This window comes from Macrobrachium nipponense, chromosome 23, assembly GCF_015104395.2.
Source record: "Macrobrachium nipponense isolate FS-2020 chromosome 23, ASM1510439v2, whole genome shotgun sequence".
NCBI classification, from domain to species: Eukaryota; Metazoa; Arthropoda; class Malacostraca; order Decapoda; family Palaemonidae; genus Macrobrachium; species Macrobrachium nipponense.
Genome location: NC_061090.1, coordinates 53,913,375 through 53,926,125, shown reverse-complemented (window position 1 = coordinate 53,926,125; position 12,751 = coordinate 53,913,375). Strand labels below are relative to the sequence as shown.

The 12,751-nt window shown below is 36.1% G+C and overlaps 1 protein-coding gene and 1 long non-coding RNA gene across 2 annotated transcripts in view; one reads left to right on the top strand and one right to left on the bottom strand.

Moving 5' to 3' along the window:
• Window positions 1–676: 676 nt before the first annotated feature.
• On the top strand, window positions 677–6,657 carry LOC135196508 (uncharacterized). Its single transcript, XR_010310417.1, has 3 exons — window positions 677–833; window positions 2,518–2,613; window positions 6,484–6,657. It is a non-coding gene; the product is annotated as an uncharacterized LOC135196508 (long non-coding RNA).
• A 1,830-nt stretch (window positions 6,658–8,487) lies between these two features.
• The window catches only part of LOC135196499 (troponin C, isotype gamma-like), an 8,675-nt gene continuing 4,411 nt past the window's right edge, over window positions 8,488–12,751 (bottom strand). The window contains exons 2-6 of the mRNA XM_064223350.1: window positions 11,265–11,292; window positions 10,759–10,902; window positions 9,784–9,903; window positions 9,530–9,661; window positions 8,488–8,952 (exon numbers count right to left, since the gene is read on the bottom strand). Coding sequence (XP_064079420.1) covers window positions 8,927–8,952; window positions 9,530–9,661; window positions 9,784–9,903; window positions 10,759–10,902; window positions 11,265–11,292 — 450 coding nt within the window. The 3' untranslated portion in view covers window positions 8,488–8,926. The remainder of the gene's footprint in view (window positions 8,953–9,529; window positions 9,662–9,783; window positions 9,904–10,758; window positions 10,903–11,264; window positions 11,293–12,751) is intronic.

Here is a 12,751-nt window from a genome sequence, read left to right as displayed (position 1 = left end):
TTCCATTTTTCAACTGTTTAAATGTTTTTCATCCCTTGCACTGGTGAGGACATCATTTATCATCCAAGTTATATATTTAATATCGTTTATATAAAAGCAAAATTGGTTGTCATCTCCAAATAGCTAGAATTTTAACCCTACGTCCCTGTAGCCTGTTTCATGATACAAAATTAAATGGACCTAATACACCGCCTTGAGCTGTTCCCCCTCTTAATGTTTCATAAAGTGAGTTCCATTTTTGTACGCGGTATTTTCTGTCTCACAGGTAGCTTTTCAAACACTCAAAAATCATCTTTGGTAATACCAACTGATCGCAAATCATTTGAAAGAGGTTCATGAATAACTGTACCGAAACCGGTGCTGAGATCGAGCAGCACTAAAATACTATATTTGCTTTATTGATCGTTTCTCATAGGTCATTGACAACAGATCTTACGGCAGTTCCTGTAGGATATAAGTGTCTATAAGCCGGTGGACTATCCAGTAAAGCATTTACCCTTTCCATTCAGTTGCAAAACAGGCAAAAGCAGAAGACTCGTGTTGTCTCACTTCCTACAAATGATCAACTCTCTTGAACGACCCTTGCTCCAGTGAAACCACACCATACGAAAGTCCACGTATCGCTTTAAAGTCGAGGATGCTCTAGAGTTTTCTTTGTTCTGGTTTACTACGGAACTGGGAGGTTTATAGAAGATTCTCTGTTGACTCTAGAGAAGACATTCTCCCTTTGCTGTATTGAAGTTGCTCGTACGTTCATTGATCTGTGATGTGTCGTAAGATGGATCTCAGGAGTTTGGGCCGTGAAGGCTCCATTACGATTGTCTCTGCTGAAGGTAAGTTTTGATTACTTTTGTTGTGTAACTGGTAAGATTTTAGCATTGACATTAAAATGCTTTAAATTATCCTTGCTATTCAATACTTGAGGCTGTATCTTTTGTTTATACTGAACTTTATACAACTGGTTTTGGTTGAAGTGTTAATTTAACTGAAATATCCTTTGTGTTTTAAGTTCTTCACTGCTCGTATATTCAAACTACTATGAGATTCAGGGTCTCTGTAACACGGTTTTTTGGACTTTGCTCCTTGTCAAAGCATCGGATGTAGCTGAAAGTTGACATATGTATATTTTACAACCACACACAAATTTTGTCAGCATTATCAATAACCTAAACCCGATAGTTTTAATTTTTATAGAGTAAAAATGCTCTAGCCGACGCCATGGCCAATGATTACGAGCCAAGAGTCGTAAAACATTCATTACGTAAGCAAGGTAAACAAACACCTTTTGACTAAATGTTGCCCCGCCCATCCACCAGACAGAAATTCCATCGGCTCTGAAACACAAAGACTTTATGAATGGCGGAACGATACATAGATGTGGGTGGGGTATCAGTGCTAGCGTAGTAGTACTACTGTAGCAGTAGTGCCGCAACAGTATAGCAGTAATATACATGAATTAAACGTTTAGGCCAACTGCTGGGATCCTTGAGGATCATTTAGCACTTCTTACAACTACTCGAGGAATTAGTTTTTATAGCCAGAAGTTAAATTTTCTAATCCAACAATGCCCATGGTAGCGTTCATTGTTATCCTGAATTATAACGAGGCGAAAGTGGGTGGAGCCTCATGAAGTCACCATTCTGACGATAATTATTGGTGAAGGTTTAAAGCCAATATACGGTACCGGCTATTTTTTTCAGTAAATAGGTAGATAGCCAATAAATAAAAATAGCTTGACATTGGATATAGCAGTTATCAAATCAAGCTTGTCTACTATGTTTTTGATAATTACCAACTATTCCCTACATCTTGTCAATCTGATTGTGACCTATAAAGTAGACTGTAATTTCTTTGGAAACTTATTTTGGGAGTTAGACTAATAATCGAAGTGTTTTTGTATTTATTAACATATTTTGTTGGTTTGTTCATTATGACAATTATCAGTGGAGAGGTTCCAGAGTTCATAAAGGTGTACTGCTTTGCTTGTATTTAAATTTGTCATTGTTGCCAGAGGTTTAGCCTTCGTTACGTATAGCCAATCATCCATCGAGAAAGAGGGAAGAAATGCTGTCAAAAGTTACGTAACGAGTGCGTTCGAAACCTTTTCTCTGAGTAAGTTGGCCCGTCTTCAAAAAAGGTCACTTTTACATTATAAGTACCAAATTTATTCAACCTACGTAGTGCAGAATACACTCAAAATTTATGTGTTGATATAATATGTATTCTGAATAAGCGTTATATTTATGAAATGCATAGATAAAAAGTTATTGCGAAAAAACTGTGTTACAGAGGCCCTGAATCTCATAGTAGTTTACTTTCCCCTAATCGCTGACCGTCATACAACCTTGCTTGCTATTTTGTGGGGGCAAAGTGAGAAGTTTTTGAATAATTTCTTCGTAATATTAAATACTTTCCCGGAACTTACGTTATATTGGTGTGGTCACTACTGGAGATTTTTTGTTAACTTAGTGGGTCAAGGGTCATAGATTTCTGTATTACAAATTTAATCCCTTTCAGGATTCGGGTAAGTCCACAAGATTGTGTCCGTAATGCAGCGCTGTGGATCGTGTGCCAGTTTGCAAAATTATTGGAAATGTCCAACTTTCCTTTGAGGTTAGTATTAAAGTTTTCGATAAGACTTCAGTATGCTTAGAGACTTTGGTGTAAAAGGATGGATTTTTAACCTTTTTAAGTTATGCTTAGTATTTCTTACATTAGAACTATCATTTGGACATATTACAACAAGGATTTTTAACATAATTGAATTATGCATAGTAATAATTACATTGGAACTAATATTTGGCGCTATTACACCATTAATTTTTAATTAGCTTTAATTATGCATAGTAATTTTTATAATCTAACTGTTATTTGGCGATAGTTAAAAATCATTACACCATGGATTTTTAAATTTCTTAAATTATGCATAGTATTTCTAACTTTGTAACTATCATTTGGCCATATTTCACCATGGATTTTCAACTTTCTTAAATTATGCATAGTAATTATTACATTGGAACAAGAATTTGGCGATATTGAACCATAGATTTTTAACTCTTAAATTAATGCATAGTAATCATTACATTGACACTATTATTTGGTCATACTACAATATGGTTTGTTAACTTAATTATTTATGCTTAGTAATTCTGACATTAATATCAGGAACTATTATTGTATTTTGAACTATTATATGTCCATAACACTATTCTTATCACTTTAAAAATATTTGAAGGTACAGCAAATCCAATTTTTTTTTTTAACCTCCACCCCTGCAGGGGCGGTGCCCCTGTAGGGGTGAAGGCGCCGCTCATGCCCTGTACCTTACTTATAGGTCTTAGGACCTATAAGTGAGTACGTAAGTGCATGGGAGGTTCACTAATCCATTTTTTCAGGTCATGAGTGTTATGTTCATAAGTTAAATGCTTTTAATATTTTTAGAGGGATTGTTTCAGTATCGTAACTGCTTAACTGGATATTTCAAATTTCTCTAACTTTGGTTCTTGTTTTTATTCATTATGTTCAGTAAAGTAACCTGTAATAAGTAACCTAGAAAGTAACGTAACTGCTTAACTATCAATTTATAATTTTTCGAATTTTGGTTTCGTTTTTATTTGTTATGTTCAGTAACGTAACCTAAAAAGTAACGAAACTGCTTAACTGGATATTTAAAATTTTTCGTATTATGGTTTTCTGTTTTTATTCATTATGTTCAATAAAGTAACCTGCAACTGCTTAAATATTAATTACAGATTTTTCGAACTTTGGTTTTCTGTTTTTATTCATTATGTTCAATAAAGTAACCTGCAACGTAACCTAAAAAGTAACGTAACTGCTTAAATATTAATTACAGATTTTTCGGACTTTGGTTTTCTGTTTTTATTCATTATGTTCAGTAAAGTACTTAGCTGCGTGTAGGAAACTTGAAAATGTAATTTTAAGATTTTTTCCCACTGGTTTTAAAGTTCAGTCGTAAGATGAATTAAAGTTTAATTAGTTTTAAGTTTTTGTTAGTTCTAGCAACTAATTTGAGCGCTAAAACTAATTTGAGTTTTAATTTAAGATATTTCCACTGGTTTTTAAGTTCAGTCGTAAGAAAAATTAAAGTTTTAAGTTTTTGTTAGTTTTAGCAACTAATTTAAGTTGCTCTAAGAATATGTAATATAAGGACGCTGACTTTTTTCGGGGCAGAAAACAAATTTGCTTTAAGTTTTGATAGGGTTATTTTTAGCAATTTCAGTTGCTCTAAAGTTATGTACTATAAGGACGTTACTTGATGACAAAAAATTAATTCGCATTGGAATTTTACTGCTTTGTAATTTGATAACTCATTTCCTTTGCAGATTAGATGCATTATGCAATTATGATGGCTATAATGTCCATCTAATGTTTTGGAATTTACGTAACTTAAATTACAGCCTCCACTTTGTTCATAGTTCTATTTAAATGTATAATTAAAGTTTCTCGACCTGACTAGCCAACATTAGTGTAATGTGAATTTCATAAAACAATGAACTCTGTTATACTGTGCAAAATACAAATTTACTCAAATTATATTTGATCGAATTCTCATTAGTTATTTTCAACACCAAAGTTTTTATGTTCATTCACTTGGTATGCCTAACTACCCGACCACTTGTTTGAAAGCACTAATTCGACTTGTTTATTTTTTTCGGGGGTTGGGGGGGGGGGGCGGGTTATCTCTACTCGGAGGCCTTGTAAGTTTATCAGTATGTATGGTAAAAAAAATATTTTGAAGTTTCATTTCATATTTTTTTAATTTTGAATTTAGTTTCCATTTATATTTTGAAGTTTTCTTCATTTTAATAAAATTCCCCCTTCGGAAAACCCTGGCATTTTTCGTCACTTCGAATCCCTTTGAAAAGACTTTCATCGTCCACTCCCCCGAATCAAGTCGCGAAAAAGCATTCATCGCTCACTTTCTAATCCCGTTGAAAAAGCTCATAAGTTAAAAACACTTGCGAAAACTTCCCTTTGGAAAAAGCCTCATTGTCACTTCATATCCCTTTGGAAAAGGAAAGCCTTCAATCCGGTTCACTTTCGGAATTCCCTTGGAAAAAGCTTTCCCACATTTCGGTGCAACTTCTGAATCCCTTTCATTTTGTAAAAGCTTCATCGCCATTCGGAATATTGAAAAGCTTCATCGCCAAAACTTCGACGAAATCCCGTTTGGGAAAAGCTTCATCGTCACTTCGAATCACCCTTTTGAAAAAGCTTGCCATCCGCCAAATTCTTCGGAATTCAATGTTGGAAAAAGCTTCATCCGTTCACTTCGAATCCTTTCATTGTGAAAAGCCCTTCAATCCGCCCAAACTTCGAATCCCGTTGTGAAAAGCTTCATCGTACTTCGAATCCCTTTTTTGAAAAGCTTCATCCGTCCCCCACTTCGAATCCCTTTTTGTTTAAAAAGCTTTCATCGTCACTTCGAATCCCTTTGAAAAGCTTCATCGTCACTTCGAATCCCGTTGAAAAGCTTCATCGTCACTTCGAATCCCTTTGAAAAGCTTCATCGCCACTTCGAATCCCGTTGAAAAGCTTCATCGTCACTTCGAATCCCTTTGAAAAAGCTTCAATCGCCACTTCGAATCCGTTGAAAAGCTTCATTGTCACTTCATATCCCTTTGAAAAGCTTCATTGTCACTTCATATCCCTTTGAAAAGCTTCATTGTCACTTCATATCCCTTTGAAAAGCTTCATTGTCACTTCATATCCCTTTGAAAAGCTTCATTGTCACTTCGAATCCCTTTGAAAAAAGCTTCATCGTCAAAACTTCGAATCGTTGAAAAGCTTTCCATCGTCACTTCGAAATCCCGTTGAAAAGCTTCATGTCGGTCTTCGAATCCCTTGTAAAAGCTTCATCCGTCCCAACTTTTGTCATACGGCCACTCGAAATCCCCGTTGAAAAAGCTTCATCGTCACTTCAAATCCCGTTGAAAAGCTCATCGTCAAAACTTTCGTTTAATCCCTTTGTAAAGCTTCATCGCCACTTCGAATCCCGTTGAAAAGCTTCATCGTCACTTCGAATCCCTTTGAAAAGCTTCATCGTCACTTCGAATCCCGTTTGAAAAAAGTTTCATCGGGGGTCCAACCTTTCCCGAAATCCCCTTGAAAAAGCTTCATCGTCACTTCGAATCCCGTTTTTGAAAAAGCTTTCATCATCAACTTCGAATCCCGTTTGAAAAAGCTTCATCGTCACTTCGAATCCCTTTGAAAAGCTTCATCGTCACTTCGAATCCCTTTGAAAAGCTTCATCGTCACTTCGAATCCCGTTGAAAAGCTTCATCGTCACTTCGAATCCCGTTGAAAAGCTTCATCGTCACTTCAAATCCCGTTGAAAAGCTTCATCGTCACTTCATATCCCGTTGAAAAGCTTCATTTTCATCTAAATTAAAATGAACTGTGACCCTGTACTTCGGTTATGCTGTTGCATGCCTTTTTAAAGCTTTTTTTTTCTACTTGCAGAACAGGCTTTCTGAAATGGCATATTTAATGCAATGTAAGCACTTACTTGAGTCGATCAAGAATTAGTTTGCTGGTCTAGACCCTCACAAGAGGTTTCTCGGCTGAGCCGATGTGATAAATGGAACTTGGCTTTGATGATTGCTCTATCAATAAACTTTACTTATTCGATGGTTAACCTGTTTAATTAGTTATTTGAAATTTTCAATAAATTGTTATGAAAGAAGCATATGTAAATTTGAACGTCCTTACCTCCAACAGTAACAATTGTTAATTAGTACTAATCTGAGAAAGTTTAAGCTGGGTTATTTCAAAACACACTAGGGGTCTTATCTGGACCTGTTGTCAATATTTGCAAATCAGTGCTGTCTTGAATCCTGTTACTACTTTTAATTAATTAGGAGTAAATCTTTAAATATTGTGTATTGAGATACTTAATAGCATGGAAGTATGGTAAATGAACATAAATTGTCAGCACTGAAAAATATTTACCTCTAAATGACTTCAGGTGAACAGTGGTAATTGGATAAGTGGCATAATCTGGAATAAAAGCTATGCATAGCTTTTGAGATATAGAGGGAAGATGAATAAAATTTTCTCAACTAGTTTACTGGTTACTATTAAAGTAAATATATAAAACCTGTAATTTGTCGTTGCATAGTTAATACCACTGTACAATTTTAAATCTTTGGCCGATTATGATAAAACTGAAAAATGCATAGGATGCTTGATTTGGGTAAGTTGTGTTTAAGCAATTGAGAAGTAAATTGTTGATGGGTTTTCACTGTATCTTAATCCTTTAAAGAATTAGAGTGATCTATTGAGTTTCTATGACTTGCTTTTGGATATATCAAGGTATTTTTATGATTTTTTAAAGTAATTCGAGCGATCTATTGAGTTTCTATGACTTGCCTTTTGGATATGTGAAGGTATTTTTATGATTTTATAAAATAATTCGAGTGATCTATAAGAGTTTCTACGACTTGCCTTTTGGAAATGTTAAAGTATATTTTTTGAGTTTTTAAAGAAGTCGAGTGATCTATCGAGCTTCTGTGACTTGCCTTTTGGAGATTTAAGTTATTTTTATGAATGTTCATGTCCTATGTCTTGGGGGGCGGGGGGAAAGTACTTCCAGTTAAAATGCTCTTTGCAGCACCATTTTCATAGTGTCTTTCAAGCACCATACCTTCAATGTTATTTGGACCAATGCATTCCTATTACATTTAGAATAATTTTCAGAAACGGAAGGTCTTTGTCGATATTTCCTTTTTGAGTTTTATTTACTTTTCCCTTAGTTCTTGGCCCCTAGGATTTAAGTTTTCTAGAAAACACTCGTATGTTTAACCAGTTGCCATTTGTCAGTACCCGGCTGTAGGTTTTATATAATTACTGAAAGTTTATATCCTGAAACTCGTGGGTACCGTTCGTTGCCTTTAATTTTAAAATGAATAGACTAATTACCACTAGACTATTGTATCCCTAGTGGGGATTCTATCGGCTGACCATCTGCGGTACTGGGACTGTTCATTCCCTCTCTCTCTCTCTCTCTCTCTCTCTCTCTCTCTCTCTCTCTCTCTCTCTCTCTCAAAACTCTAGTACAAACGTGAAGATTCCTTATCTCACAAATAGGGGTTTTTATTTCATAAATCACATGATGAAGCTGGTGCCAGTTTGAATATATCGGAACGCCGAACAAGCAAGCATGAAGGAAATGATGTAGCCAGTGATTCGTTACTGCTACTCAGTTTCATCACTTGTATTAAAATGGCAAGTGTCGTGGAACAATTATTATGACGATGACTAATAAAAGCAGATCAAAACTGCTGGATTGCGGTGGTGTTCATCGTATCATTGTGTAGCACAACTGGTCACACCCATACATGACCGTACATTTTTCAGTTGGACGGACACCTTTCCCAAAAAACAGTAGTATTTGTTGCTACCACTTCGACTATGACTCCATCGAGTAGACTACTCATGCTGTGTAGGTATAAACATACGCGTATATCCAAACACAAGAATTTATGCCTTAAAGTAGACATGTTTGACAATACCTGGCGTATATGTGTACGTGTACGTAGAAAATTAAGATAAATATGCATACACAACACAAGCAAGTATAGCAAACGTAAACCAAAATACAAAATGCATACTGAGGACGTAAGAAAATTACCCAAAAGACAGAAAAACGAATTGGATCTTTGGCTCAGCCATTCTGCTGTTCGCCAAATATTTGCATTACTACTTCTTCTTCTTCTTCTTCTTCTTCTTCTTCTTCTTCTTCTTCTTCTTGATAGGTTGCTCTACGTACTATCGAATGATGCTTAAACAGAATATAGTTTTGTATGCTTTTTTATTTTTTATCTTATTTCTTTTTGAGGGGTGTGGGTTATGTTGATGAGTATGTTGATGTAACGAATAAATTGATGAACAAAAAGCAACTGCCTCAGCCGCTCATCATCTCCATGAATTCTGAAGATAGAATAATGAACTGTATTAATAATAATAATAATAATAATAATAATAATAATAATAATAATAATAATATTCAGTTGTTAGCAGCAATAATAAATAATAATAATAATAATAATAATAATAATAATAATAATAAAGTCGTGGGTGAACTGACTGGTATTGCTGTAGTGACTGTCCCTTTTATCGAGGAATTACTGTTCTCTGTCCATTATATCCAGGTATTAGTGGAGATTGATAATAATTTTCAATACTATATCCAAGGTATATATCTTGACTATATCTCTATGGTCTCGAGTTCATGAAATAGGGTGTGGTAAACCCGTAGAGTTTATTTACCACATAAGTTACAATGGAAGGGGAGAGGGATGGGGGAAGTGGTACCGTGCTGGGGTACAGGTTTGAAACCTAGTTACTTATACAAACAAACAAGCACTATATATATATAGTATATACATACATATAAATAAAATATATAAGTACACTCACACACACATACATACTACTTCGGCCAAAGATGCTATCAAGTAACTATTACCAAGACTGCCATTGTTATCAACTCCCCAAAATTCCTTACCGTCGAAGTCGAGAGTGCCGGAGCCGTCCTCGTCTACTTCCTCGATGATTCCGTCGAGGTCCTCCGGAGTCAGTTTGTTGTCGATCTCTTGGAGGATTTCCCTCAGGACCTCTGTCGTTATGTAGCCATTGCCTGGTGGAGGAGAGATGATGAAAGAATGGTAGAAGATGCTCTTGTGTGTGTGTAAATATATAAACATATATACAGATAGGGGAATTGAAGGAATTTGGCTTTGTTTTCTCTCTCTCTCTTACCTTCTTTATCGTATATTCGGAAGGCTTCTTTAAGCTCTGCTTTCAAGGCTTCCTCGTCCTCCTCGATCAGAAATTTGGCAGCTAGAGTGACGAACTCTTCAAACTCCAACTGGCCAGAGCCTGGAAAATGTCAATGAATAAATAGATCAAGAAGGCACATCTTTCCGAAAGCAGCCTACCTAGAGAAGGTCGAGACAAGCCCCTATCATTCCGAAGCTCTTCCAATGGCCTACCCGGGTGGCCGGAGCCTCTCTCACAAGTGACGGCGAAAACAAGCACCCACTGATTTTGCCTGTCAAATACTGCTACAGGAGGGAAGAGCCCACACGCATGCTTTTACGAGAACATACACATTTTACCTCAGGAGTCAGTTTCCAACTTTATTTGGTTAATTCAAGTATACATCCTGACCCAAGTGTGCGTGAAGTCAATGTCGACGATTTCCGTTCAATTTATTCCTTTTATCTCGGGGGATAGATTCGCCTTCATCAGAGTGTTTCGTATTTGAATTTATTCTAGTTCTATCTTTGCAATTATCATTTAATAATCAAGTTCTACCGTGTATTCCTGTGCTGTTAAGTTTACTCTGTACATTGTACATACATACAGTATTACTTACTACAGGTTGTCACTCTAGCGGCCTACACTCCTCTCTTCTCTTGTTTTGTCCACGATTCAGCGGTCCCATTAGCAAGGCTATCTAAACTTCTCGTAGAATAACACTCACGTGGCTTGCAGACGTAACAATATATATATATACATATATATTATATATATATATATATATATATTATATATATATATATATATATATATATATATATAAAGAAATGATTGTGTGCTTTATTATTTACTTGATTAACCCCATGTTTACTTCAATAAACGTCTGCACCAGCTCCAAGGCTCCGATAACATAAAAGTTACCCTCAGAGCGGTAAAACATTGCCTGAGCGCACCTTCCCTGAGGTCCCTTACCGTCTTCGTCTGTCTCGGCGATGACTTCGGCCAAGTTCTTCTCCGAAATCTTGATGCCCATCATTCTCAGAATGGTGGAGACGGTCTCGGTGGTGATGTAGCCGAGTTTGTCTGTGTCGAAGGAATCGAACGCCTTTTTCAGAGCTGTAAGAGAAGGAGTTATTTTAAAAGGAGATTTTTGTTTTGTGTTTACGAATGCGCTCGTGATTTTTGTATGTACATTTGATAACGCTGAAGATATATATGAGCTTTTTAAGTACATATTGGAACAATGATGCAACAAATGGTTATTGGAAGAGAGAGAGAGAGGAGAGAGAGAGAGAGAGAGAGAGAGATTCGCTAATCAGTCATAAACTTGGACTATATAGGAGCTTTGTAAGGACACCTTGTGACAATATAACAAATAATCACTGAGAGAGAGAGAGAGAGAGAGAGAGAGAGAGAGAGAGAGAGAGAAGAGAGTCGCTAAGCAGCCTCAATCAACAGACAAATTTCACGGTACTCACTCTCAATCTGATCGGCTTCGAGAGAATCCTGCAAAAACAAAAGGGAAAAGTGTGAAGTAGCAAAACTACGAGGGAAAATTTCGTAGTGATTATTATTGAAATTTGAAACATGTCATAAACTTATCACTATATTCTACACATCGACACACACACACACACACACACACACACACACACACACACACACACATATATATATTTTATATATATATATATAATATAATATATATATATATATACTAATCTATTAATTTTTTCCTGTTACTGTTAACGTGTTGATTTCCTGCCAGTAATCCTTGATATCTCTCTCTCTCTCTCTCTACTATATATATATATATATATATATATATATAATATATATATATATATATATATATATATATATAATATATATATATTTGTATATATATAATATATAATGTATATATATATATATAATATATATATATATATATTGTATTGCACCCTAATTAAAAGATAGTCTAAGTAATCCGAAGAATTCCCCCGCTGTACCAGCACCGATTTCCAAACCTCTTTAAAAGGAAGTGCAGTTCGCAACCGAGTTCAGTGTAACCTCATCACTCGGAGGCGGAGCTCGTTAAGGTCGAACGGCCCCCGGGGGCATTCTTGGATCTTAGGCTTAAGGAAGACTCCTTTCGAGGTGAACAGATTTACAATGAAGCAGCAGCCTCGGGTATGCTGTGAGTTGCAAGACACGAGGATTTATTAGTGTTTGTGGTTGACGAATAAAGATGTGGCAAGGAAAAGGTCTTATTCCTTTTATTGGTTCTATTCACTTGCTCCCCAACACCTCCGATGTTTTAGGGAACAATTAAGTGCGTAAAGAGATTGTTAGTCGTTCCTTCCCCGGCTTCGTGTGACGTCATCATCGCTTGCCTGCGTCTGCCAGCTTCCTGCCAAAGAAGGGTCTCTCGCTCTCTCTCGCTCTCTCTCTCTCTCTCTCTCTCGGGGAAATTAGCCTCGCTCACTTATTTTGCTTAAGTGTTTTTTTATGTACGCCTTCTTCAACGTAAAAATGGGAGCTTTTCTTGGGCCGAAATGCTATATATTCTCTCTCTCTTTTTTTTTGCATTATTTATTTATTTGCGCTATACGTACTTTAGCGGGTACTTATTTCCACACCTTCCTGTTTATTTGGTTTATAAAGGCAAGAAGGTCTGAACTTGCTCCCGTAATAGATTTTGTCATTTTGGATTTACAACTTCCTTTACTCCAGCCGGTGTCTCCGTCTGTTTCTATCTCTTCATCCTCGTCTTCTTCTGTTTGTCTCATTCCTTGTCTCCTCCTTTTTGTTTTTATTTCTTTCAAATTCAGATCTTTGTATTCGTCCATTTCTGTCTGCCCCTCGAGCTTAATTTTCCTTTATCGTCTCTTTCATTCTATTTCTTCTTCCTCTGTGTCAATCTTTCCTTCGGTCTTTGTGTCTGCCTCTTTCTGTCTCTTCGTCATTATTCATGTATTCATCT